The sequence below is a fragment of the Carettochelys insculpta genome, chromosome 5 (genome assembly GCF_033958435.1).
Source record: "Carettochelys insculpta isolate YL-2023 chromosome 5, ASM3395843v1, whole genome shotgun sequence".
Taxonomy (NCBI): Eukaryota; Metazoa; Chordata; order Testudines; family Carettochelyidae; genus Carettochelys; species Carettochelys insculpta.
In genome coordinates, this window is record NC_134141.1 from 77923658 (window position 1) to 77951068 (window position 27411).

General features: G+C 47.5%; 1 protein-coding gene across 1 annotated transcript; it reads left to right on the forward strand.

Annotated features, from left to right (window-relative positions):
• Nucleotides 1-547: 547 nt before the first annotated feature.
• On the forward strand, nt 548-26922 carry CCNH (cyclin H). Its single transcript, XM_074994213.1, has 9 exons — nt 548-780; nt 1019-1141; nt 3001-3074; nt 4466-4676; nt 5996-6159; nt 13844-13914; nt 16011-16122; nt 17446-17506; nt 26458-26922. The coding sequence occupies exons 1-9, from the start codon at nt 664-666 to the stop codon at nt 26494-26496; spliced, it is 972 nt and encodes a 323-aa protein (XP_074850314.1). The 5' UTR covers nt 548-663; the 3' UTR covers nt 26497-26922.
• The last annotated feature ends 489 nt before the right edge of the window (nt 26923-27411 follow it).

Genomic DNA, 27411 nt, shown 5'->3' on the forward strand with positions numbered 1-27411 from the left:
AACTCACAACCCTGGATTAGCAGGCCAACCAATGCACAAAGCACTGAGCTATCCTCCCCCAAGCTCCTGATTCCATTTCCGTCTCTTTCGTGTCCGCTCCAGTAGCGCCCCGAGACTGCGGCTGTAGAAACACAGCGGAAGAGTCTGTCTACGGGTCGCCCGTGCACACAGCGACATTAGACAGGACGCCGACACATGGCGGCGCCAGCAGCTGAAGCAGCGCCACGCCCCCACCTCTGATCGCAAAGGCGGGGCCTTACTACGATCGATCGTACCTCTGAACCTGGAGCTGTGTAGACTACAACTCCCAGCATGCAATGTTCCCCTAAGGCCGGCTGGCAGAAGCCGTTCGCCTCCGGTTGGAGCACAGAATGCTGGGAACTACCATGACTGCTATCGCGGCACCTCCTGGGAATTGTAGTTTCTCAGAAGCCGCAGTGCCAGCTGGGACTGCAGCGCTTTGAAGTGAGTTCACCGAGTCGCGCTGCACGCTGGGAGCTGTAGTGTCCGTGGTGTCGCGAGGCATGCTGGGATACGTCAGGTCAGGTGCACGCGCTCGGGGCGGGGCTTGTCTAGGAAGCGCTCGGCCTTTCTCGCGGGCGGCGCTTGGGGCGGGTGACGCGCGCGCTGCGGGTGCCGTTGGGGCGGCTGACCGCGGCCGGGATGTACCACAGCAGCACGCAGAGGCGGCACTGGACCTTCCGCAGCGAGGAGGAGCTCTCCCGCTGCCGGGCCGACGCCAACCGCAAGTTCCGCTGCAAAGCGGTGGCCAGCGGAAAGGTACCGCGCGGCCCCGCCGCTCCCTGCCCAGACGGCGCCCGGGAAGGGGAGGCGGGCTCGGCGCTGTGGGGGGTGGGCCAGCTGGCTGCAGCTCTCGGCTCCCCGCTGGCTGCGAAGGGGCAGGAGCGCTGCGCCGAGCTTGGGGTGAGCCCGGGGCGCTGCCCCGCCCTCCTGCTGCAGGGTCCCAGCCCCGCTTGGGGCCGCGGTGCAGCTGCCCGTGTCCCTTCCCCGCCCCCAGGTCCGGCAGAACGACTCGCTGCTGCTGGAGCCCCGGGAAGAGCTGACGATCTGCAAATACTATGAGAAGAAGCTGCTGGACTTCTGCTCCGTGTTCAAGCCGGCCATGCCCCGCTCCGTGGCGGTGAGTTGCCGGTCGGGGTGCCGAATGGGAAGGTAGGGAAGCGTCTTTTCCCTTGCAGGCTGCGGAGCCCGCACTCGGGAGCTGCCCGCGCGCCGGGGCACCGGGCGTAGGGTAGAGGCGGCACTTTCCCATCTCACGTGCTTGGGTTGTGGGTAAGCGAAGGACTTGACCCTTACAGTCACCAGGAGAGCAGGCGGCTCCGTGCCCGGGGCTCCTTGGCATTGCTGTCATTGGCTTTTTAAAGGGGGCATAGTGTAAGTTTTTTGCTTTTCTGTTTTAGGTGTGGGTGGCTTTTTTCTCTTTGTCGAGGGTCTGATGGGGTTAGCATAATGGAGATAGGTATTAGACTAACCCACAATCAAGTCAAGGTTTTGTTTTTGTGTGTGTTTTGACTTTTGTGGAGTTGGATCAGGCCAGTAGAGACTCTGGTGGCTTTTTCATCTGCTCTTGCTCGTGTTAACTGTTTCCTGGGGTAAATGTGCTTTTGCCAGTAGAGAAGATAATTTATGTTGTCCTGAATCAGTGTAGGTGAGTCTAGCTCTTATGTGCCCTGTTATATGAATTGAGCAGCTCTAATCTGGAATTGTTTCATCCAGCAACATCTGTAATCTGGCATGATTTTATTTAGCCAGATGATTTGTCATGGATGTGGCCAAGTTTCCCATGATCCCATAAAGTTTGTTTACAGACATCAGTCCTGGCTCTGTGTTTTGTGCTGTTACGTAGCTGTTATTTACCTCAAAATGTCTTCTAAGAGCCCAGTAAGCAGTGGAAAGTGCTGGTAATGCTGCTAGACAGTACTGACCACTTGTGGTCTGGTGCTTTCTGGAATGGCTGCTGTCCACTTGTCTAAAATTGGAGAAACTTGAAATTCTTACAAATTAACGTTTTAGCTAAGCATCCAGAGAAAAGCTAAATATTAATAGAAACATGATGGAGTAGGTGGGGTTAAGGGGAAGGAGGGGATTACTGTCATGTCAGTGTGTCTTATCCATTTTGCATCACCATCTTGACAGAAATTATGGTCTGATGGTCTCTTGAGCTTTAGGAGCTCTGGGTTTACCAAATGGTGGGACATGTGGGCAGAGTGGTGGATGGCACTCCCAGCATGTGGCTCTGAAGCATGCTAAGTGCTGCTTCTACCACCTAGACCCCTGTTCTAACCACTGAGTTGGAATTCCCACTCTGCCTGATTTGGAGCAGGACTATGAACCCTTGTTTCCTGCATCCTTGTGGGGTAGGGCTAAGAATCAGAGTCCTGGCTCCCAGCTGCTTGCTCTAACCACTAGACTAGATTCCCACACCCCTCCCTGGGGGGGAGTAGAATTCAAGAGTCCTGGTTCCCAGCCTCCTAACCACTAGACAAGACTCTGAGGCACACTAAGTGCCACTTTGAGCACCGCACTGTCCTAACTATCAGGCTTTTTTAAGTCTTCTGGGGTGGGCTTCTTTCATTGGCATATCTTTTTAGACAACGTATTTGAACCCAGCTCTCTCACATCAAAGGAGAGCGTTCTAAACACCAGAGTGTCCTTAGATACTTTTGTGGTTCTAGCCATCTGTCTCTTTGCCTTTGTTCTGCATACTTACTTATACACCTGACTCTTTTTGTGTGAGCAGCAAGCAAGGTAAAACTACTTTCTTGCCTTTCAACATATTTAGTCTCAATAACCTGGTAGGTGGTTAGGTGCAGATTTTATGGTGGGGCCAGAAAAGTACACGGGATATACTTGCTCCAGTGGGGTGTTTGAAATGTGACTTGTGGATTTAAAATATGTACATTTTCTGTGTTGAACATTATTTCTTTGCTGTTTGAATACAATAGTACAAGTGGGCCTTACTAATTTTTTTTCATTTAGGGAACAGCTACTATGTACTTCAAACGTTTTTACCTCAATAACTCAGTGATGGAGTATCACCCTAGAATAATAATGTGAGTAATTGGAACACTTTGAGATTTACTTCTAATGTTTGTCCATACTGTCATATCAAAATGTGATGGGTTGGCTCACGGGGTCCCCTGAGGTTTGTCACCCAGTATGCTGATCACACAACTGCGCACACTTACCTGTCCCCTTGGGGAGCCTCATCACTTTGGCATGCTGGGCCAAAAGCTCTGGTCTCCCCCAGCCAAGGCACAGCATTGCGGTAACAACCCTCCAGCAAAACAACACGGACACTAGACCACCTCAATTCTGGGAGTGCTCATCTATGAGGCCACTGACAGCACTTGTGAATACCCCTATCACCCAAATCCATCTAATTCTGTATAAGAATTGTACACAGAGAAACCTCATAAGTTTGCTTTCTTTATCATTGAAAAAAGAGATGTAGTGGTGATTCCCCCCCAAGGCTTGATTAATAAACAAGTGTTTTATTAAGTGTAAAAAGTAGGATTTAAGTGATTGCAAGTGAAAAAAGAAAATAAACAAAACAAGCCAACTAATCCTAATACACTAAGAAACTTGTTACCTGGAAATGCTTGCCCTAACAGCTGTTGTAATTAATCTTGCTCATAAGCTAAGCAGCTTCCGAGTTTGGGCCCAGTCCTTCCCCCTGTTCAGTCTTAGATTCTGTCAGCAGGCACCTTGGCTCGTAAGTGGGTGGTGGTGGTGGGGGGGTTGTCTCCTGGCAACTGGCCACTCCTTCTGCTCTTTGGTTTCTCCCCTTCATATCCCTTTTGCCCAAGGCAGGAATTCTTTGTGCTCAGTTCAGGTTTCTTATGTGGAGTGGAATAGTATCTGATCAAAAATGGATTTCACCATTGGTGGGGAGTGATCATGCCTTGGTAGGAGCAACCATAATTTTGCCTTAATAGGAAAAAAACCAAAACTATTTACAGGTGGTTGGCCTGATCACCCAGACATTAAGTTCATAAAATAGCACTAATGGCTGTTATTAATCCAGGTATTCTAGTAAAACAGGTTAACACATAATATTTCTAATTTCACATTCAAGAAAGACATGCAATTAGGATGTATAGCTTGAGGATTACAACTTTTAAAGTGACATGTCACATGATGTAGTTTTCATAAAACATCCAGATTACACATGTTCATATTCATAAGCCAATTTTCATAAAGCACAAAGGGGATAGCCATAGCTCAAGTAGCTAATGAAGGCTTTGGGACACTAAAAATTTGGGACATGTAGCTTTTTAAATAAAACAAGACAGGAAAAGAAGCTGAAAAGTTTTTGTTGCTATTTGGGACTAGGTTATTCAAAATATTTCTTGCTTTCAAAAAAGGGAAATAAAGACTCTGAACAAGAATGTATGATATTATTCGTGTCATGTAATTAATTACATTTTGCTTCTTTTTCAAGGTTAACATGTGCATTCTTAGCATGTAAAGTAGATGAATTTAATGTATCTAGTGCACAGTTCGTTGGTAACCTTCGAGAAAACCCTGCAGGACAGGAGAAGGCTCTTGAACAGATTTTGGAATATGAGTTACTACTTATTCAGCAGCTGAACTTCCATCTCATTGTACACAACCCTTACAGACCATTTGAGGGATTTTTAATTGATTTGAAGGTAATACTTTACTTACTGTTTTTCTCACTGTGGTGCAACTAAAACCTTGGTATCAACAAAGGTATTAATTACTATTACTTAAAATAAGTAGGCTTCTAACTTCAGATACGGTATTGTAAAATATTATCATTTCAAAATATTGTGGGTATTGCTATGGGCCTATTTTAATGGATTGTTTATATGGCTGCTAATACTTTGTTTTGCTGGTGGAGGGGGCATGACTCAGTTGTGTGTCTCTTGAATTGAAAGACCATTGTATTTTTGTCCCCCTTTTTTCCCCTCTAGCATGTTGGACAATGCTAGAGTGGGGAAGAGGAGAGAAGCTGTATATGATCATCTGTTTAGAATATTCAGTATACCGTATGGCAGGTGGGGAAATTCATGTGACTACACTGAACTTGCATTTATCTTTAATAATTCTCTAATATAACAAGTATCCTACAGAATCTCAGATTTATACTGTAACTAGAAGATTGCCTGCCATTGGTTGGGTTCTTAACTCAATTTTTGTCTTCATATAAATATTGCTCAGGGGATGCGGGGTTCAGCACATAAGCTGCCATGGGGAGAGGGGACTACCCTAGGCCTTTAACTGTAGCAACTTTGGGTCAGGTGAGAAGAGCCCTCTTGTTGCCTGCTGGAGTTCCAGAAGGCACAGTCGGGGCAGAGCATGTTCCGCAGCTGGGGCAGGTCCTGGTTTGTCTGTTCCCTGTTCTTCCCAGCCAGAGTGAGAAATTCAGCAAACTATGCACTTCCCCTTGCACAAAGGGAAACAGCCAGCAGTGTTCTTGTATGATTCAGCCCCCTGCAGGATGGGAGGCTTTGAGCTGGACAGACCTGGGGGAGAAGGGTACACCCACAGCCAGCCCACTTCATCTGCCTGATTCTCTTTTCTGTATGGTTTTATGAGCAGTCGTATTCCCGGCACATCCAGTTGTCATGTCACAACCAAACCCTTACCTTGCTTTGTTATGATAAGAGGAAGCTGCACATCAATTTGTTGGTTCCAGATCTTACCATTTAGGAGGAGTTCTTGAATAAATGGACTCATGGACAGACATGCAGATGAACAAACTTCCACAAATATATAGTGGATAAATGGGAACACTTCGAATTAACACTTCTACTTTACTTGGGATCACTAAACATTTTAGGATAGCTTTCAGAATAAGATACCTTTTTAGATTTTGCTTTTCAAAGTGCCCTTTTGACTCATATGTCATGAATATTAATAGAGAAGAATAGAAACAATTTTGCACTGAGATCAAATATTAAGATTAAAACAGCAGAAATAATGCCTGAATGTTTGTTTTTTCTAGACTCGTTATCCATTGCTGGAGAATCCTGAGGTCATAAGGAAAACAGCCGATGACTTTCTCAATCGAGTAGCTCTGACAGATGCGTACCTTCTGTTTACACCGTCACAAATAGCTCTCACTGCCATCATCTCTAGTGCTTCCAGGGCAGGAATTAATATGGAAAGGTAGATTTTAATTTAAAAAAAAATTTTTTTTTTTGCATGTCTTAAATGATGGAATTTTTCTGGTTGGTTTAATTTTGTTCTAGGTGCTAGATATCTTTATAGAAAATACTTAAGTACAGTAAACCCTGAATGTGCAATTTCGAGTTGTCCTTAGCTCACATTAATTCTGAACCCCCTGGGCCTGCACAGCCCTGGTTCAACCCCCCTACGGCCTGTCTCACCAACTCTGCATGGCTCCGACTCACCACCCTCACCCTGATTCAAATCTCCAACACATGGCTCCTCCTCAACTCCACCCCCCTGCCCTCCTCCCGTGGAGCCAACCCATGGACAGGCTTAACCCTCCCCAGCTGCCTCCCACCCTAACCCCAGGACTTACCTTTCAAAAGAAGCTTCAGGTGCTCCTGCTGCTTCCCCAGCGGCAGAAGGTGCGTTCTGCAAGGGAAAAAGCCACCCCCCCCCCCCCCAACTTAGGTGAGATTCAAGTTCTGCGAGGGTGTGTTGGGAATGCAACTGTTGGATAATTCGAGTGACTTCTGTACATATTTGACTGGCAGTAGATCGTCTGAAACAAGGCACTTTAAACCAGCAGTTTCAAATGGTGAGGTATCACTGTTTCCTTCATTGTTGGATACGGAATGTTGAACTAGCCAAGAAATAGAAGTTTGGTTTTTAGTATTCCTTTGAGGCTTTACTTCCCTGACCATATCTTTTGTGGCCTGCCTAGAGGACTACAGACTTTCAGCCTGATCCTGAAGGGTTCCGAATACCTTTGATTCTCACTGGCTTCAGTGAGAATCAAAGGTTCAGGGTACATCTAGGTGATCAAACCCTTTAACAGCATATTGATTCTGAAGTTTCAAGTACTTGTCAGAACCCAGCATTTCTTAACCAGCAGCTGCTAAAACTTAAGAGCTCTAACCATTGCCCTGGCTAGTATTTCTGCTCCATTTACTTGGAAACAGACTAGGGAAAAGTGACTACAGGTATGTCTTCACTTCAATACAACAGCTGCAGTTGGTCGTGTCAGTTGCTCAGGCTGTGGGGCTACAAAATTTGAGTGTAGATAATCTAGAGCCTGGGGCTCTGAGATTGAAATTTTGGAGACCTCTGAGCCAGAATCATCTGACCTGGGCCAACTGCAGTATTTTACTGCAGCATAGACCTTTCTTAAGTGCTTTAAAGTACTGCCATTGTTTTGTTTAATTTCCAGTTAAACTGACAGTGGGAGTCCAGTTAGCAGAATTCTCCCTTATTTTCATGTTGTGTGTCAGAGAATTGAAAGGGGGAGTTTCCAAATATTACATATCAACTTCAAGATTCCTGAAGTTTTGTATCTTCAGGGGTAAACTTTAATGAGAGAAGTGGGAAGATTTTTGTGAAACATCTCTTAAACTAGCTATGTTTTTTTTCTGAAATGCCTAACAAATTTGACTATACAGCATACTTGTGTGGCAGTTTTCTTCCTCTTACGCCCTTGTACCTTGAATGTGACTACATTACTGTAATAGCTATGGTAGCCATGTAGCTCATAGTGCAGTATGGTTTTCATTATAACCTCATTTTTTTTGTCACTCAGAACTTCCAAAGTTTCACTCTTTAGACCGCCATGTTTGAATTCTGTCTTAAAGTGAAACTTGTTTTAAGTTTGAACAGAAAGGAGCTTAAGTAAGAGGAGAATAATGGGTAGAGGACAAGTAATGTAGTTATAGGTTTGAGTTTCATGTACAAATTGTTTTCCGAAAAAGCACAAAAAATGTTTCCTGTTGGTAGGTGTGATCTAGCCCCATTTCATGGCCCATAGTAATATTAGGCAGGGTTAGGAGGACCTGAATTCGATTGCAGTGTACCTTCCCTTGCCTACCCTTGATTCTTCGCATGTCACCAGATCACTCTTGTGGTAGAGCAATAACTTACCTTTTGCTCCACAGCATCTAATTAGAAGATTGCTCCATATCTCTGTAATTATGACTTAGTTGACTTAAACCCTGTACTTTGACTGGAGTATAGGTCATCTACAAGAGTCTCCTCAACTTCACTCTGTCTTGGGACAAAACTTCTAGCTGACTCCAGGAGTATCCTACTTGTCTTTCGATCTGATCTGCTATTGTTTGATTATACCACTTATAAAATGGGGTAATAACAATTTCCCACATGCTAAAACCTGAGTCTTGCATATGTAGTCTTATGCAATGTGGTGTTGTAGTCAAATAGCACTGGAACTGCTGTACATTTTTCTTCTGTACACTAGACTGATTCCAGGTTAATTGGTAAACTATAATTGTGGTTATTTATCTGAATATTAAGTTTTTTGAACAGAAGATAGAGCACTTGTAAATTAGAGAAAGTTTGAGGGAAAACAAGTCATAGATTAAAGCTAGATGCTCGGGAATGAAGTCTTAAATATTGGTATGAGTGATGATACGGAAGTGGACTGAAGTCTATGCCTTTACTCTCATGTATTTCAAATCCTGTCTCCATTTTTGAAGTATTAGTTGTAGGCTCAAGGGAGCTGAAGGGTACTATGGCAAAACTGTCATTTCATCTGGAATAAAATATTATTCTAAAGTGAAAAAAGGAGGTTCATCATTCATGTGGTGCTCATTCTGAGCTGTTTTTTTAACTTGCCAGACATAAATGGATTAAGTTTTGGGCTTTTATGCTAATATTGGATGAAAGGGTAAAAGAGCAATATTATTCATTATCTAACAATAATACCATTGTGATTGGCACACTAGAGCCGTGTCTACACGTGCACGCTACTTCGAAGTAGTGGCACTAACTTCGAAATAGCGCCTGTCACGGCTACACATGTAGGGCGCTATTTCGATGTTAACATCAACGTTAAGCGGCGAGACGTCGAAGCCGCTAACCCCATGAGGAGATAGGAATAGCGCCCTACTTCGACGTTCAACGTCGAAGTAGGGACCATGTAGTCGTTGTGCGTCCCACAACATCGAAATTGCGGGGTCCTCCATGGCGGCCATCAGCTGAGGGGTTGAGAGATGCTCTCTACAGCCCCTCAGCTCAATGGTGGCCGCGTGGAGCGGCCCCTTAAAGGTCCCCGCCCCCTCCCTTTCTGTGCAGGAAGCTGAGAGAGCATGCAGGCAGCAGCAATAACACGCGGCCAGCCTGCACGCTCTTCAGCAGCCCCAAGAACCCCCCAGCGCACCGATGGCCGCCCGGCAGCCCCCTAGCGCCCCCAGAGGACCCCCCCCAAGGGCAGCCAGGCCGGCAGCCAGGCCGTCAAGTGGCAGCGGGGCCCCTCCTGGACGGAGGCCGAGCTTTGGGACCTGCTGGGGCTCTGGAGTGAGGAGGAGGTGCTCCAGGTAATGGGGAGCAAAAGGCGGAACACGGATGCGTTTGCTCGGCTGGCCGAGGGCCTGGCCACCCGGGGTCACCCTGCCCGCACTCCGGACCATGTCCGGAGTAAAGTCAAAGAGCTGCGGCAGGGTTACGCCCGGCCCGGGATGCGGCCGGCCGATCTGGGGCCACCCCCGTCACTTGCCCCTTTTACAGGGAGCTCAGGGACATCCTGGGCCCCCGGCACACCTCCTCCCCTCCGGCCACTCTTGACACCTCGGCAGAGGAGCCCCAGCAGGCCCCAGAGCCAGAGTCCGCCCCAGAGGTAAGCCCTGCACCCCGGGGGGCCCCCCCTGGAGCCCACCTCCGGGGCATCGCAGGAGGAGGAGGAAGGGGACGACTCCTCTGCTGAGACGGGGCTGCACATCCTCCTCCCATCCCGGAGCAGCAGCCAGGCGTCTGCCCCCCGGGTGTCCCCGGACCGTGGGAGTGGACCTACAGGTATGTACCCCCCTGGTGTACACCCCCAGGGTTGAGGGGCGGGGGTAATAGATATGTGGCCAGGGCCCTCCACATGCCCAGATGGCCGTGGCCCCAAGGACAGCAGTGCCATGTCCCTCACATGAGTGCATCAGCCCCTGCCCCCCCATCCCCATCACGACAGTGCCATGCCCCATCCCTGGGGAAGGGGGGAGCGGAACCTCTAGGGTCCCCCGGGAGGAGGGGGTGGGACACCCCGCAGCAGCAGCTGCAGCAGCATGTGATGGAGTGGGGGGAGTTCAAATGCGAGACTCAGGCTAGATATGAGCAACAAGCTGAATAGCTCCCAGGGGCAAAGGATGATCCTGGGGCTACAACTGGCAGGTGACACCTCTGCCCTGAACAAAGAGGAGGGAGGAGCCGAGCTGGCTTTGAATCGGGGGGGCCCCCGCAGGTAGAGGCTAGGGGAAGGGAGAGCTGGAAGGCAGCCAGCCTGAGGAGGGGGAAAGCTACACCCCAGAGGGGCACCCCTTGGGGTCTTCTCCCCAGGACGGGTTGGAAGGACTGTCTCTGACTGCTGTACTGTCACTTCTGGGAGAAACTGGGCATCTGTGGCCTAAGAAACCTCTCCTGTCAGACCCTGCTGAGTGAAGTGAGTGTCTCTCCTGCCAGGGGACTGGGTGCAGTGCAGGGGGACCCGTGAACCCCATCACAGCAGCATCTCCCAGGCACGGGGATGGGGAACCTGCAGCACAGGGGTGGTGGGACAAGGGCCACAGCTCGGGGCCCACACTAACGCGTCTCTACTCTTCTTCCCCCTCTCCTGTGTTCTGCAGCTGCACCATCGGAAGGACTGGAGAGCGCCGGCGAGGCTTCAATGGTCCCGGAAACCCCTCCGGGGCCATCGCTCCAGGCAAGCCCCTCGGTGGAGGACCGACCAGCCCCACGGCAGGCAAGACGGCGGACCCAGCAACACCACACGCCGGTGACGGACCCCCAGCTGCTGGCCATCCATCGTCGGCAGCTGGAGGTCGCGGAGCAGCGTCTGCGGGTGGAGCAACGCCGCCTTCACCTCCAGGAGCGGGCGCTGGCCTGGCGCCAAGAGGCATGGGGGGCCTACATGGAGACCTTCAACCACCTCGTGGACTACCTGGCCCCCCATGCCGCGCTGGCTGCCGCTGCGCCCGCCCTGAGTGCTCCACCTGCCGCGCCACCTGCTGTGCTGCTCGTCGCCGCGCCGTCCGCTGTCGCCCCGCCACCGAGCGCCGGACCACCAAGGGACACCTGGGGCCAGCTGAGACTCGCCGGACGTATCTTCCGGTCCGCCCGGCCCCCAGCCAGTCCTGGACAGGGCTGCGGCCGAGCCAGGGCTCCCGGCCGCCCACCCCCAGTACCGGACTATAGGGGCGTGGGGCCCAGGATGTGGGCCCCCCCCCCCATATAGTTTTGGGACTTATTTATTTGTGCCCCCCGTTTGCCCCCCCCATGTAAATAGTTCTCCCCTTCCTTGTTAATCCCTGGTTTTCTTTTTTTTGTACATATAATATATGCAAACTTTTTTATTATTCACTTATATAATAGTTTGTTGTTGTTAGTTAAAAAAACAGTTCAGAGAAAACCAGTTTCATTTCACCAACAAGTGCGTGCTTTTATTTGTCCAGGAAAAGTGTGTGGGGGAGGTGTGCTGTTGGGTGCTCCATGGTGTGGGTGTAGGGGCAGGGAGTGTTATGGAGGAAGGGTGGGGGCAGTGGGGGGCCTGGCAGAGTTCTCCCCGCGGCCTCATCGAAGTGGGCCCGCAGGGCCTCCCGGACCCGGGTCCCTTCGGGGTCCACCTGGCGACTGGGGGCAGCGGGTGCCTGGACATCGGCCCTGCTGGCCTCCACAGCCCAGCCCTGAAAAAAGGCCTCCCCCTTGCTCTCCACCAGATTGTGTAGGGCGCAGCAGGCACCCACAATCTGGGGGATGTTGTTGGGTCCCGCATCCAAGCGGGTCAGGAGACATCTCCAGCGCCCTTTGAGGCGGCCAAATGAGCGCTCCACCACCTGGTGCGCGTGGTTCAGGCGCTGGTTGAAGCGCTCCTGGCTGGCAGAGAGATGGCCTGTGTACGGGTGCATGAGCCAGGGCCGGAGGGAGTATGCCGCATCTGTGATGATGCAGAGGGGCACGGTGGTGTCCCCCACAGGGATCTCCCGCTGGGGGATGTAGGTCCCCGCCTCCAGCTGGCGCCACAGGCCCGAGTTCTGGAAAACCCAGGCGTCGTGGGTGCTGCCAGGCCAGCCCACATAAACGTCCTGGAAATGACCCTGGCTGTCCACCAAGGCCTGGAGAACCACTGAGTGGTAGCCCTTGCGGTTTACGTAGCGCCCTCCACTGTGCTGCGGGGCGCGGATGAGGATGAGAGTCCCATCCAGAGCCCCGAAGCAATTGGGGAAGCCCAGTGTGGCAAAGCCCGCGATGGTGGCATCTGGGTCCCCCAGCCTCACGAGCCTGTGGAGGAGCATGGCATTCATGGCGTGCATGACCTGCAGGGGAAGCACATGGGAGAGCACCAATGAGGGGTGAGCAGGGTGTGCGTGGCCCTGCCCTGCCCTGCCCTGCCCGTGCCCCCCCCCCCCATGGGTCCTCTTACCTCCATGAGGACAGCCCCGACGGTGGCCTTGCCGACGCCAAACTGCTGTCCCACGGATCAGTAGCTGTCTGGAGCAGCCAGCTTCCAGACAGCGATGCCGACCCGTTTCTCCACTGGGAGGGCACACCGCATGGCGGTGTCCTGGTGCCTGAGTGCAGGGGGTGAGCCACTGGCACAGCTCCATAAATGTCTGCTGGCTCATCCTAAAGTTCCTGAGCCAGTGGTCTTCGTCCCACTCCTCAAGCACCAGCTGCTCCCACCAGTCGGTGCTGGTGGGGTAGCTCCACAGGTGGTGGCGTGTGAGGCGGGTGGGGGGTGGGTCGGGGTGCTGCATGGTTGGGGGTTGAGTCCTGCTCCCCTGCAGGCTGCTCCTCCTCCGGTGTGGCAAGGAGGTGCTCAGCTGCCTCCTGCATGGCATGGATCAGGGCAAGCCCTGCTCCTGCAGGGAGGGCTGGGTGGACCTCTGGTGGCAGCGGCAGCGGCGGCGGCTGCTGCTGCTGCTGGGGGTCCATGACTGCGTCGCCTGAGGTCTGCGTGCCTATGGCTCTTCAGACCGCGTGCTGTGCAGGCTGTGTCTGTCTGGGAGGGGCCCTTTAAGGGAGCAGCTAGCTGTTGTCCCAGAAGCGCTAGTCCGCCCTGTGACCCTGTCTGCAGCTGTGCCTGGCATCCCTATTTCGATGTGTGCTACTTTGGCGTGTAGATGTTCCCTCACAGCGCCTATTTCGATGTGGTGCTGCGCAACATCGATGTTGAACATCGATGTTGCCAGCCGTGGAGGACGTGTAGACGTTATTCATTGAAATAGGCTACTTCGAAGTAGGCTTCGCGTGTAGACGTAGCTTAGAAATGCAGTATAAACACTACATTCAAGAATGGGTAAATAAGTTATCAGAAAAAGGAATAGTGAATTAAACAAACTTTTGTTATTACCACAGTGAAATTAAAGAACAGATCTCAGAGCTGCTTGTCTACCAATTTGGGGAAATTATGAATGTTTTATTTTGGAACATTAAGGGCCATTTTTTTTGTTTGGGGTTTTTTAAATATGATTTTTTTAAATCGGTCTCCTAATGGTTTTGAGCTATTTATGCAGGGTGAAAATATTTTACCATGGGTGGAGGGGTTTCCATCATGTTACCATAATAAAGCTCTAACAGTCAAAACTTGGCAGTGTCATTTGCATTAATAACAATGACAACTGTGAAGAATGTGTTTAAATTAGTCACTTCTTATAGTAACTCTAGCATCCATGTTTTTATTCCTCTTGTGCAGCTATTTATCTGAATGTCTTGGGCTGAAAGAAAACAAAACATCACTGTCCCAACTACTAGATACAATGAGATGTAAGTAAATACTGTGTCAAGTCCCCTTCCCCCTCCCCAAACTAAATATTTGAGATGGCTTTGGAGCAAGTTCATGTTTATTATGCACAAGCTTTTGTAACTGTTTCTTCAGGCACAGCTATACCAATCTTCTTTACTTAAATTGTTGCACGCTTAGGAGAAAAGGGTTTTAAAATAACTATCAGGTGAAAAAAATGGAAACAATTTTCTTTGCTAAACAATGACATTAAAAGAATCTAGTAATGATGCACTGAGTCTCTGTTTTCTGTAACAAGGTCTTAGACATTAACCACGCTCTTGAAAAGCGAAAACACTACTTTTGATATCTGTTGCTATTACTTGTGAATTTGGGTGAAATACTGACATGGTTGCTATTAACTTAGAAGAAACATAAGTACTTTCCTTTTACTCAATTTTTTTAGGTTTGTAGAAATGTGGATTACTCGTTGTGCCACTAGAGGGTACATTTTTAAGCTAAATAAATTTGAAATGGTGACCTGTGATTTAATCTTTTTAAAGATTATTCTTTTTTAAAGTTTTGTGATGTATAAAGAAACCTAGAAAATCATTAAGCTTTTTTCTATTTTTTATTTTAGAAAGGTCAAAAGTGTCAAATCCAACTATGCTAATAAATGTATTGCATGCCTTGATGCATATTGTAAGCTGTCACGTTAATAAACGTATGTTGAATAGGAATGTAAAATCCTCTTAAATTAGTTAACTGGTTAAATGGGAAGTGGCAGGGGTTGCTCCAGTCCCTACTGGTTAACCATAACTAGTAAGCCTCATCCATTTGCTGGTTAAATGTTAGCATCCCTGGTGATAAATCCTTGGTTTTTTCTCCAAAATGTTGAGTCATTGAAGTTGTACTAAAAACAGTCCACAGACTTCAGGGATTTAAAAAATCCTTCACTTCTCAGTCACTGAACTTCAGTTTCTTGGCCTTAATCAGAATAATTTACCAGTCTTCCAGGCTAGATATTTCTAATGGGAGGGAAGACAAACGTGAACTTATTTTTCCCTCCTCTTATTTTTAATGTTTAAAAAAAAAAAAATCCACTCTTGAAGCTCATTGTTTTGTAAATAAGCAAAAGAATACAAGCCCAATATTTTCTGGAGATGAATGCCTTGAAACCATATACCCAGACCTCAGGCTAGCCATCAGATTTTATGGGAAACTTGCCTTAAGGTTAGGACATACACAAAGTATATTTGTATTTTTTAAAAAAAAGCAAATATGTCAATGGTACAGAAAACCAGTAAAGTTCCTGTTTTTATTTTATGCTTGCAACAAGCTGATGAATTTGGTTTATTTTAACAATGTTGAGATTGATTTTCATTAAAGACTTGATGCACAATGCAGAAAGCAAAAGGTGTCAGTATTTCCTAACACTTGCTAGCGTAGTAACGCTAGCTTTACATAATCACTTAGCCTTCAGGAAATTCAGAATCATGATGCCAACTAGTTTTCAGTGTAGTTGTTTGCTCTGAGCTTCCACTAGATCCTGACACTACTTAAAATAAATCCTCTGATATAAAGTGACAGTTAAGACCCTTACACATGTAATCTTGTGCTTTCTAAAATTTAAGAGTATTTTGTGGTTTTTCCAAACTGAGATCTTGTTTATGAAGCCATTTGAAGGAAGTCTTAAATTACCTGTAGTTGCTTTGACAAAGGGATTTTATTTGGTAAGCTTTATCAGACTAATTAAAATGGTTTGTAGTGCGAAACACGTACTCTTGCAGCTTCTTAATACCTGTTGAAAAGTTCGCTATTGATGCTTTCATAATCTAATGAAGTTAGGAGGAGATGCCTCCATTAAGGGGCCTTTAAACTGTGCCATGAAATTCTTTATAAAATGTGTGATTTGGCTAAGTTTTTTTTTTTCTCCAAAATAGGAATTTATTTTGAATCATATGTTATGCTTTTTATACTGAAGAAAGTTTATAAAGCCTATTGGACAAAGGGCTGTGTGTCAGGGCTTTTAAGTTCTAATCATGGCTGGTGACTTTAGGGATAACTTACAAGAATGTTGTGAGAATTTAACTACTCCTTAATTCATTACTTTGAAAACTTGTGGTGTTATCTCCTGTAGGCATGAAAAATCTCATAAAAAAGTATGAACCACCACGACCTGAGGAAGTTGCTGCAATAAAGCAGAAGTTAGAGAAGTGTCACAGCTCAGAACTTGCTCTTAATACAAACTTGTAAGTAGAATTTTGACACGTTTAAGGAGTTTTGACATTCTGCTTTCCTACGCTGCCAGCTTCAACTGTCACTTTCTGCAGCCACATTAGCTTTTATAAAATGTTAATTTTCCTTCCATTGTACAATATATTCAGATGAAAATTGGTCTAATTAGACTGCGTATCTTGTTTGTCAAAATGTTTAATGTTCAAAATAGTATCAATAACAGTTGCTAAAGTAGTAGCTTGGACTTCAGGGCTCGTTCCTGGCTCTGGCTGCTGACTATAACCACAGGATCTGAAGCAGATTACAGTAGACTCTTTCATATCTGGCAGACCTGGGATGGGGTGGTCACAGGATGTTCAGCTTTCTGGATAATAGAGAGGCATACCTAGCAGTGCATAACACTAAAGAAAAACAAGATTAGATATAAAAAAAAAGTGTTTATTTCCAACAGTAGCAGTATTACACACTGTAAACTTACACTATATTTGCTGTACAGTAATCTCTTGAAATGCGTGATTTTGTATTAACACAAGTTAAGTGCAGCTCAAAATCCTGCTTCCCCCAGCCCAGTGCCCCGTGGCCCCAGCTCAGCTCTACCACCCCACCCCTGCCTCAACCCATCACTAGGCTTAAACTGTCCCCCAACTGCTCCCCTTGCCCAACCCCAGGACTTAATTTTCAAAAGGGGCTCCAGGTGCTCCTGCTACTTCCTTGGCTGCAGAATGTGTGTTCTGTTGGGGGAGAAAGCTTGGTGCCATGTTGCCTCAGCGCGCCCCCCACCCCTGTACTTATGCAAAATTTAAATTATGTGAGGGTACATGGGAACACAATCCTCGCATAACCTGAGGGACTACTGCATTTCTTTGTATTTACTTTCACTAGACTGTACTCATGGAAGATGTAACTAATATTTACTTATGGTTAAAACTGCTGGTCATTTGAGGGTTCCAGATGATAGAGTGCCAGATATGAAAGTTTACCTGTCTGAAAAAAGTTGACACCTACTTAACAGTATGAGATTGACAGATTGATGATCTGTTTAAGGCTTTAGAGATTTTTTTTTTGAGAAATCCTCTGTAAACTATGTACCTTTTTTTCTAATTATGAAGATAGAATTGTAAAACTATACTATGTAAGATACGACTTTGCTTTTAGGTAGACAAGTGAAGTGGCAAGAAATTCCCAAATTAGTGAAACTTGCGTTTTTGTACTCAAGCAATGCGTATAACCGAGATCCAACTTAAAAATGCCAAGGATAAGGAAGAAAAAAGCTAGTATTTAAGCTGAATTTTTCTCTCAAATGTCTAAACATCTTCTGTTTTTCTTTGGGGAATTAGAAAGAAGAGGAAGGGCTATGACGATGATGAATATATTATAAAGAAGTCAAAAGTGGAGGAGGTTAGTATCTGTGTTGCAGAGGCATTGTTCATATTTTCATCTAGTAATCACTAACAAGAATGTGTTATTTTTAAAGCATAATGAACAAATATTTAACAATGCACAAACTTAGCAGTTTAAAAATCAGTTTTTCATATCTTGATGTTTTTACAGTCACCATGAAAACATGGCTCCTGATCTAGCTTGTTTCCATCATGAGTTATAGGAGAAGGTCTGTGATAATGAGAAATCTCTGATCTAAGTTTAAAGTTGTGCTTAGTCTAAGAGGGGTGGCTGCAGGGATCTGTTCCACCCCTCACTAGTTAATTGCTTTTCAAAGGTGAATGATTTTAGTGGTTTAGTAAGGTACCTTAGAGGTGCCTGACCCTTGCTGAGAGTACCCACGTATCGAAGGTCTCTCTCAAATGTCTTTAGTGGGGCTATACCCACTTTTTTCCTGCACTAATCTGCAAAATATATATATTTGTAAATATTCCATAATGTTACATTTGTCAAAACCTAATTAAGCTTTGGTATCGTGTCTGTTTTTCATGTTAATGTTTCTATAAGTAAAGATGAGACAGATTGCCCAACAGTCTACCTCACTGTTTTGCACTGTACTTTCATTTCAAACAATATTTTCAAGAAAGCAAGGACAATTACTACCAGAGAGGAATCATTTTGATTCTCTTGTCTGAACCATATGTTTGTTGCTATGCTGTAACTACCACTTGATAGTTCACCTTTAGATAAACATTCTGTTTTGTGATTTAGTATATCACTTGCTATTCTTCTGTAGTGGATCAGGCTCACCTTTGTTGTTTAAATTAAAATGTACCCAGAATAATGATAGCCACAAGGCTGACTTGTCCATATGTATTCCACTACTGGTGTGTACAAATGCATTGTGTACATAGGCTGGGGTATTTTTGGTCAGCAGTGTCTGAGGCCATGCTGCTGCACTGGATGACTCCTTTGAAAAACCCCAGGGGGATGCTAGCAAGTTCTTTTTAGATGAATTTGAATATCTTTACATGTGCCACCTCCCAAATCCATGGTAGGTCACGGTGCTCGAAAAGCACAGACAGCAGGATCCCAAAAATAACTTTCCAGAGATATATGTAGGAGGAAGAATTACTCAAGCAGACATTTGTGCATTGTAAATTACCAGGGACTCCTGTCAGAGGAGATGGACAAATTTATTGAAATATATTGGAAAATCCCCTCACCACAAGGATGAAATGAAGCTTATTAAATCTGAGGGGCAACTGGTAGCTTTTACATCGTTATGACTGCAGGTGCCATTTTATATGTGGCCTCCTCCATTGCTACAGTCTCCAGGAAACCTTAAGGAATCTCAGACAATTGAAGACTTCTTGTCTGAAACTTGTGACCTCTTTAATGCAAGAATTGATGAAGCTCTATGCACCAAAAGATTCAAGAGCCACTCCCTATTCCTTAGTTTACATGCCAGCCTTTAGGAAAAAATCTCATTTTCATTTAAGTTTGATATTGCATCTGCAACTTTTCTCCATATTGGCTCTGTCTACACTAGCCAAAAGCTTCGAAATGGCCATTTTGAAGTTTACTAATGAAGCGCTGAAATACATATTCAGTGCCTCATTAGCATGTGGGCGGCCGCAGCACTTCGAAATTGACGCGGCTCATCCAGATGGGGCTCCTTTTCAAAAGGACCCCGCCTACTTCGAAGTCCCCTTATTCCTACGAGCAGATAGGAATAAGGGGACTTCGAAGTAGGCGGGGTCCTTTCGAAAAGGAGCCCCGTCTGGATGAGCTGTGCTGTGGCGAGCCACATCGATTTCAAAGTGCCGCGGCCGCCCGCATGCTAATGAGGCGCTGAATATGTATTTCAGCGCTTCATTAGTAAACTTCGAAATGGCCATTTGCATGTCTGTTTCGAAGTTTTTGGTTAGTGTAGACACTGCCATTGTGTTCCAACCACATGGAAGCCAAACATTCTTGATGGTAGTGAGGTCGGTCTCTCGTTACTTGCACAGAATAAAATCTTTTTAAGAGCATCATATGCTCTTTGTAGATTTTGGACAGGCACCATCCACCCAAAGATTGAGTGGGCATTTTAGTTTTGTGCTATGCTCTGGGTTAGCTAGTAGATTAGGTCCCTTCACAGAGCTCAGTACCCATGCCGCCTGGGCTCTGGAATCTTATGTAACTTTTCCAAGAAAGCATAACGATTTCAAAACTTGCAGAGCAGCTACAAGCGGATCAGTGTACAGTTCTACCTTTTATTCTTAAAGGTGTTGTCCAAAAAGATTCTATAGGTATAGATAAAGTCCCATAGAAACTGGATTCTTAATTGGTAAAGGAGCAGAGGGGAAAGTTGAGTATACTCTTCCCTTCGTGTCCCTGGGGGAAAGAGGCTATCCAGAGTACAAGGGTGGCCCTAGTTGACTCTGTTAGCCAAAATAGTCTGACTTTAGGGGTATGCATACCACATGTGGATGACGATACCAATGAGACCTAGTTACTATGGGGTAAGTAACTATTCTTCTTCCAGTGGTCCCTGTGGGTGCTCCACAGTAGGTGTCGGGCTCGCCCTGGCGCTGCAGCTCGGAAATTCTTCAGCAGTCTCCGTCGGGTCGCGCATGCGCTGATGTGCGTCAGCTCTTCACGTGCTTACGGTCACGTGTGCGATCCGGTCCCCGCCAGTTCCTTCTCAACCGCCAACGGCTGCAGATGGAATCCTCTCCGGCTCCAACACCCGAGACAGAAACTCATTTTATTCGTGTTAATAGCTATAATATTAATAGTTAGCAGTTATATAGTTATTATATTATTAGTTTACCCTGTTTATAGTTCGTTTTAGAAGTACAAGACTGTTTTAAGGATCAGAGCGGCTGCCTCCGGGCGGGCCCGCTAGTTTTGTCAAGCCTTCAAAGGCCAACTGTTGCTATTGTTTGGCAAATAGACTGTTAAGTGTGCTGTTAGCACTTAAGGACTCAGAGTTAAATTCTAACAATGTCATCCCCCGGTTTTAAGAAGTGTGAATCTTGCGGGGAGGCCATGCCTGCTTCGGATGGCCACAGCAGATGCATCCGGTGCCTAGGGGAGACCCATGTTCCCCAGAAGTGCTCCCATTGTTCCAAATTAACGAATAGAGCTAGGAAAGATAGAGAGATGAGGTTAAAGATGCTGCTCTTTGACAAAGCACTTCAACCTGCCTCATCAGAGAAGCCCCATAGGGAGGGCTCTTCAGGATTGCACAAGAGGAAGGCTGCCTCTTTGACCTCCTCTGTGCAGAAGAAGAGAAAAGCTTCTCCAGCTCGATCCCTGCCCATTACCTCTGGGAGCGGGACGAGCGAAATAAAGGGCCCGGGCATGCTGGCTTCTTCTGCTGAGAAAGCCGCAGTGCGTGTACCCGCGCAGGGGCCTACGGTTCCTAAGAAAATGGCACCGAGGGCCGTGCAGGCACTGGACAGACCGGCACCGGCTACTGCGGCACTGAACGTTTCGGCTCCGACGGCACCAGAGTAACACTCGGCACGAAGCCCTACGGGGCCGAGCGAAGCACCCCGAGTGGCACCGGGAACGATGGCACCGGGGGCAGCAGAACCTAGCACGGCACCTGCTACGGTGCCGAGCCCTCTGGCACCGACAAGACCACCAGTGATGCCTGAAAGAGCGAAAGCTAAAGCAAAGACCCGGCACTGCAGTCCTTCCCCTGAGGTAATTGCGCTGCCATTATTGCCGCGATCCCCACCGGAGATTCGACGAGCAGCAACACCTTCAGCTTGCCACAGAGGTCCATCTCCTTTTCTCCAATGCCCATCGCATGAAGTTGCACGCTTCTCACCATCATCTAGCAGAGACCCCTGTGAGTATTCTCACAGAGGCTCTCCCCATACGTCGGTGTCATCTCGATGGTCATGGCATTCTCCGCATCACCCTTACATCTTTGGGTCGTGGTCCAGGTCCCCATCACCGGGCCCCTGTCCCTGTTGCTATGACCACCACCATTATACGGGACATCAACATAGGAGGTCTGCATCTCATCATAGATCTCCGTCAACTCCTCCTCAATGCCACAGTGCACAGCTTCCACCTGGGGGAACACTCCAAGTTTCCCAATCAGAGGCTGGATCAAAAGATTTTGAGCCTCACCTCGAAGCTTCAAAAGGGCAACCCTATCAATACAGCCAGGATCCTGAGGAACTGGAGGAGAGATGCCACAGTGATGCCTCCTCATCCTCTCCAGACGAAGCAGTGGTTCCTGGGGACATTTCCCCCCAGATGACCTAAAACAATTCCAGGAGCTGTTCAAAAGGGTAGCTCAATCTCAGGACATTCAGGTGGCGGAGGTGCAGGAGAAGCACCACAAGCTTCTTAAAAACCTCAGGCCCCCGTCCTCTTCTAAAATAGCTATACCATTGGATGATGCAATTATGGAGGCAGCCACTAACATATGGCAGACTCCAGCCTCCGCTCCTCCTACCAACAAAAGGGCAGACAAAGTATTTCGTACCTGCTAAAGGTATGGAATTCTTGTTTAGTCATCCACAGCCAAATTCGCTAGTAGTAGAATCCTCTCAACATAGATCCAAAACGTGCCAGTGCAAATCCGGGGGACTGGACAAGGACATAAAGAAACTGGATCTCCTCGGTAGAAAGGCCTACTCATCATCTACCCTGTTGCTTCGCATGGCTAACTATGCTGCCCATTTGTCGAACCACAATTTCGACAACTACTCCAAACTTACCGCCCTCATGGACTTCCTCCCAGAGGATAAGAGGCTGATCCTTAAGGCAATTGTACAAGAAGGCAATGCGGCTTCTCGAGCAGGCGTCCAGATTGCATTAGATGTAGCGGACACAGAGGCCCGTGCTGTAGCCACGGCGGTTGTAATGCGGAGGGAGTCATGGCTTCACACCTCCGGCATTCCCAAGGAGCTACAAGTAAAAATAGCAGACCTTCCCTTTGACAAAATGAAATTATTTGCCCAATCAACTGACTCAGTCTTACACTCTAGCAAAGATTCTGGAGTGACACTTTGGACTTTGGGGATATACACCCCACCATACAGAAGGAAAGTTTTATCCTCAACAATGCTGTTATGGTTACCAACCGCAACGTACCCACTTTCCACGGGGGTACGATCAGGGATGTCATCAACAACCACATTACAAGGCCCCTAGACATCAACCTCAACAAGGCAACGCCTCCTCAGGGCAAAATATAAGACAGCAGGTTTGACGTATGTCGAGGGTCGCGAAACCAAGACTGTATCTCAGTGCCAATCTCAGTACATGTTCCATCACCGACTCAAGCTGTTCTACTCACAATGGAAAAGCATCACTTCGGACTAGTGGGTATTGGAGATTGTAAACACGAGATACACGATCCCCTTCCAATCATTACCTCCACCAAATCCTCCCACCACACCCCTTCTCAGAGACCCTTCTCGCCTACCGGAATTAAGGCGGGAGGTGGACCCCACCTCCTATTCATAGGGGCAGTGGAGAGAGTACCGGAGCAATTTCAAGGCAAAGGTTTCTACTCCAGGTACTTCCTGACAGAGAAGACGACAGGAGGGTGGAGGCCCATTTTGGATCTACGGGCACTCAGCCAATATCTACGCAAACAGCACTTCAAGATGACTATGATGGCTTCAATAATCACGGCACTAGATGACGGAGATTGGTTTGCAGCCCTCGACTTACAGGATGCGTATTTTCATATCGCAATTCATCCAGCGCACAGGCGCTTCCTCTGGTTTATTGTCGGCACAGATCATTTTCAGTACAGAGTCCTTCCATTCGGCCTCTCTTCAGTGCCCAGAGTCTTCACCAAGACCCTAGAGGTCGTGTCAGCATACCTGCACAGACAGGGCATTTTCATCTTCCCGTACCTGGACGATTGCCTGCTAAAGGGAGCTTCCCAGGCAGAGGTATTACAGATAATACACATCACCACAAACACATTTACCTCACTGGGCCTCATCATCAACTTCTCAAAGTCAAAGACCGACCCCACGCAAAATATAGAATTTATAGGGGCTTGGATAGACTCTGTCATGTCAAGGGTATATTTGCCCGATGCCCGTTTTCGCGCCATCGAGTCTCTAGTACAACTAATAACATACAGTCCCACTGTCTCAGTCCTAACGTGCTTACACCTACTGGGACATATGGTGACCACCACGTCTGTGGTACAAAACGCCAGGCTGCACATGCAAGGATTGCAGCATTGGTTGGCAACCGTATACAAACCATCAATCCATACCGTTCACAAGATGGTGTCACTCACAACGGAGGCACGAAGGTCACTAGCATGGTGGGCAGACCCCAAGAATCTACTAACAGGGGTGCCCTTCCGCCAACCACAAATCACTGTTTTCATTACAACAGATGCCTCCCACATGGGATGGGGGGCACACATGGACAACAAAACCACTCAAGGTTTATGGTCCCCCGCAGAGAAGACACTGCATATAAACATATTAGAACTCAGAGCAGTGTTCAATGCATGCAGGCATTTTCGGAATTATCTGCGCGGAAAAGTAGTCGGCGTAAATACCGACAACACCACCACCACCATGTTTTATATAAACTGGCGGGGGGGGTGGGGGGGCGGCAGGTCTCGTACACTCTGTGCGGAGGCGGTCTGACTGGGGAACTGGTGCATTGCCAACAATATAACCATAAAAGCTTCATACTGACCGGGTGTCCACAAGGTCAAGGTGGACCAGCTCAGCAGACACTTTGCGCCCACACGAGTGGCAGATCCATTCAGACATGCTTCACCAAGTGTTCTGCAGATGGGGTTTTCCCCAAATCGACTTGTTCGCCACTTGCAACAACAAGAAATGTCCCCGATACTGCTCCAGAGCGGGCATGGGACAGGGGTCTTTGGGGGACGCCTTCATGATCCCATGGAAGGGTCCTCTACTTTATGCGTTCCCTCCCACAACACTCATACACAAGGTCTTGGAGAAAGCCAAAAGGGAGGGAGCACGCATGATACTCATAGTCCCGACCTGGGACCGGCAACAATGGTTCCCATTGCTTCTACGCATGGCACAGCATTGGCCGTTTCCCCTACCAACAGTGCCAGACATTCTCACACAGGCTCAGGGGTCAATACTGCACCTGCACCCGCAAAGACTCCGGCTACAAGCATGGTTAATCCATGGCTCGGCGCCCTAGAGACTACATGCTCGGAGTGCAGCAAGTCCTTGAATGTAGTCGGAGGACTTCCACCAGAAAGACTTATCAACACAAATGGTCGTGTTTTTCCGATTCGTGCTCTTCCAGGCAACTGACACCCCAGGACGCCACTATACCTATGATTCTGGACTACCTGCTACAACTCAAACAAAAGGGACTCTCTCTATCCTCTATAAAGGTTCATCTGGCGGCTATATAAGCTTTTCGGCATGAAGAGGATGGATCAGCCATATTTGCCCATCCTGTTGTCTCATGCTTCCTAAAGGGGTTGGTAAATCTGTAGCCCCTTCGGAAACCAATACCACCGTCATGGAGTTTAGACTTAGTTCTACACACGCTCTCGGGACCGCCCTTTGAACCATTGGCTATGGTTCCCCTTCGACTACTTACCATTTAAAACGACCTTCCTCCTGGCAATCAACGTCAGCTCGCAGGGTGAGCGAGCTTGCAGCCATAATGTCCACACCACCCTGCACGATATTCTCAAAGGAGGCGGTGGTCTTACGTTTGCACCCAGCCTTCGCTCTAAAGGTCTCTTCAGATTTTCGTATCAGCGAACCAATCGTATTGCCCTCGTTCTATCCTAAGCCTCGCAACTCGAGCAAAGAGGCATGGTTGCACTTACTGGACGTAAGAAGGGCACTGGCCTTCTACATCGATAGAACTAAGCCTTTCTGGAAAAAGGACAGACTCCTGGTGTCCATTGCATCCAGGTCAAAAGGGGAAGCACTATCTTCGCAGAGGATTTCAAATCACATTGTGTCATGCATAAGACTGTTACGAGCTTCGCGAGACTCCTCTGCCAGTTCTGCCCAGGGCCCACTCCACTAAGGCGATGGCGGCATCGACCGCCTTCTTCAAGGGAATCGCACTGAGAGACATCTGCAGAGCGGCAACGTGGTCTTCCTATGACACCTTCGCCAAGCACTACGCCATGCACAGGATGCTTGATGAGGATACACGCCTGTCGACAGCAGTCCTTTCAAGGGCAAGCTGCGCATAAATCGGGTACCCACCTCCTTTTTTGGGGGGGGTTACTGCTGGGTAGTCACCTACTGTGGAGCACCCACGGGGACCACTTGAAGAAGAAAGAGAAGTTACTCACCTGTGTAGTAACGATGGTTCTTCAAGATGTGTCCCTGTGGGTGCTCCACTACCCACCCGTTCCTCCCCACTTCGGAGCTCTGTTTGTGTTTTTCAGAGACGTCCGGAGCGGTTGATCAGGAACTGGCGGGGACCGGATCGCGCACGTGACCGTAAGCACGTGAAGAGCCGACGCGCATCGGCGCATGCGCGACCCGACGGAGACTGCTGAAGAATTTCCAAGCTGTGGCGCCGGGGCGAGCCCGACACCTACTGTGGAGCACCCACGGGGACACATCTCGAAGAACCATCGTTACTACACAGGTGAGTAACTTCTTTCTTCCCTTAAGTTTCTAGCGATGGTACTATTTACTTATGACGTATACAAACAACCTCCAAGGGGAATGTAAAACTAGTACCGTGACAAGACCTGATTTTTTACACCATTTTCTGTGGGTATAGTTCACTCTTTAAAGGATGGTACGTTTTTTAAAGCCTGTAATCCTTTTTACAAGTACTTATTTCTACTTAGTTATTGACAATCTAAGCCATCTAGTCTATTTGGACAGCAGATCAATACTCCATGTGGTGGAAGGTGTCACAATTATTCTTTAATCTGGAGTCTTTACAGTAACATCTTCAGTGTATGATTATAATAAACTTAATTCTCTTCCCATTCATTGTAGGAGGAATGGACTGATGATGATCTTGCTGATTCACTATAAAGGAAGATAGCACTTGCCAGAGCTTTAGGAACTGCTTGTCATCTTCATGGTGTGGGATTCTTCGTGTTTGGAAAAAAAAAAAAAAAAACTTCAGCTAACTAATGGCAGGTTCTCAGTGGGAAATATTTACTATTTTGTAATAAATTGATTTGTATTAGTCACAATCATGGTTTCATACATTAATGTTTGAGCAAAAATAAATGGCCTAAGGAAGAGTCATGCATCTTCTCTCAATCATCTCCCAAAACACTGCCCACATCTTGAGTTAAGTTCCAACTTTTTCATAGAATCTGAGGTCTGGAAGGGATATCATGAGGTCATCTAGTCCAGGCCCCTGCCTAAAGCAGAATCAACCCTAACTAAATCATCCCATCCAGGACTTTGTCAAGCTGGGACTTAAAAACCTCTAAGGATGGAGATTCCAACACCTCCAGATAAAAGCATTCCAGTGCTTCACCACCCTCCTGGTGAAATAGATTTTCCTAATATCCAACCCAGAATTCTCCTTCTGTAACTTCAGACCATTGCTCCTTGTTCTGCTATCCGTCACTTCCGATAACAGCCTTTCCCCATCCTCTTTAGAGCCTCCACTTCAGGAAGTTGAAGGCTGCTGTCAAATCACCCCTCACTCTTCTCTTCTGCAAACTAAGCACGAATCCCTCAGCCTGTCCTTATAGATCATATGCTCCAGCCCCCTAAATCATTTTTCATTGCCCTCTGCTGGACCCACTCTCATGCATCCACCTCTTTTCCATAGTGGTGGTACCAGAACTAGATGCAGTGCTCCAGATGTGGGCTCACCAATGCTGAATAGAGGGGAAATAACTTTTTTAGATCTGCCAGAAATGCTTCTAATGCACCTGACCCTATCCTTTGGTTTTTCAGCTACAAGGGCACACTGCTGATTCATATCCA

Bases quoted from the DNA above. Each gene is read 5' to 3' on its own strand.
- CCNH (XM_074994213.1), top strand. From the start codon at position 664: ATGTACCACAGCAGCACGCAGAGGCGGCACTGGACCTTCCGCAGCGAG. The intron at 781-1,018 runs GTACCGCGCGGC...CCCCGCCCCCAG, and splicing joins AAGCGGTGGCCAGCGGAAAG to GTCCGGCAGAACGACTCGCT. The intron at 13,915-16,010 runs GTAAGTAAATAC...TATCTCCTGTAG, and splicing joins ACTACTAGATACAATGAGAT to GCATGAAAAATCTCATAAAA.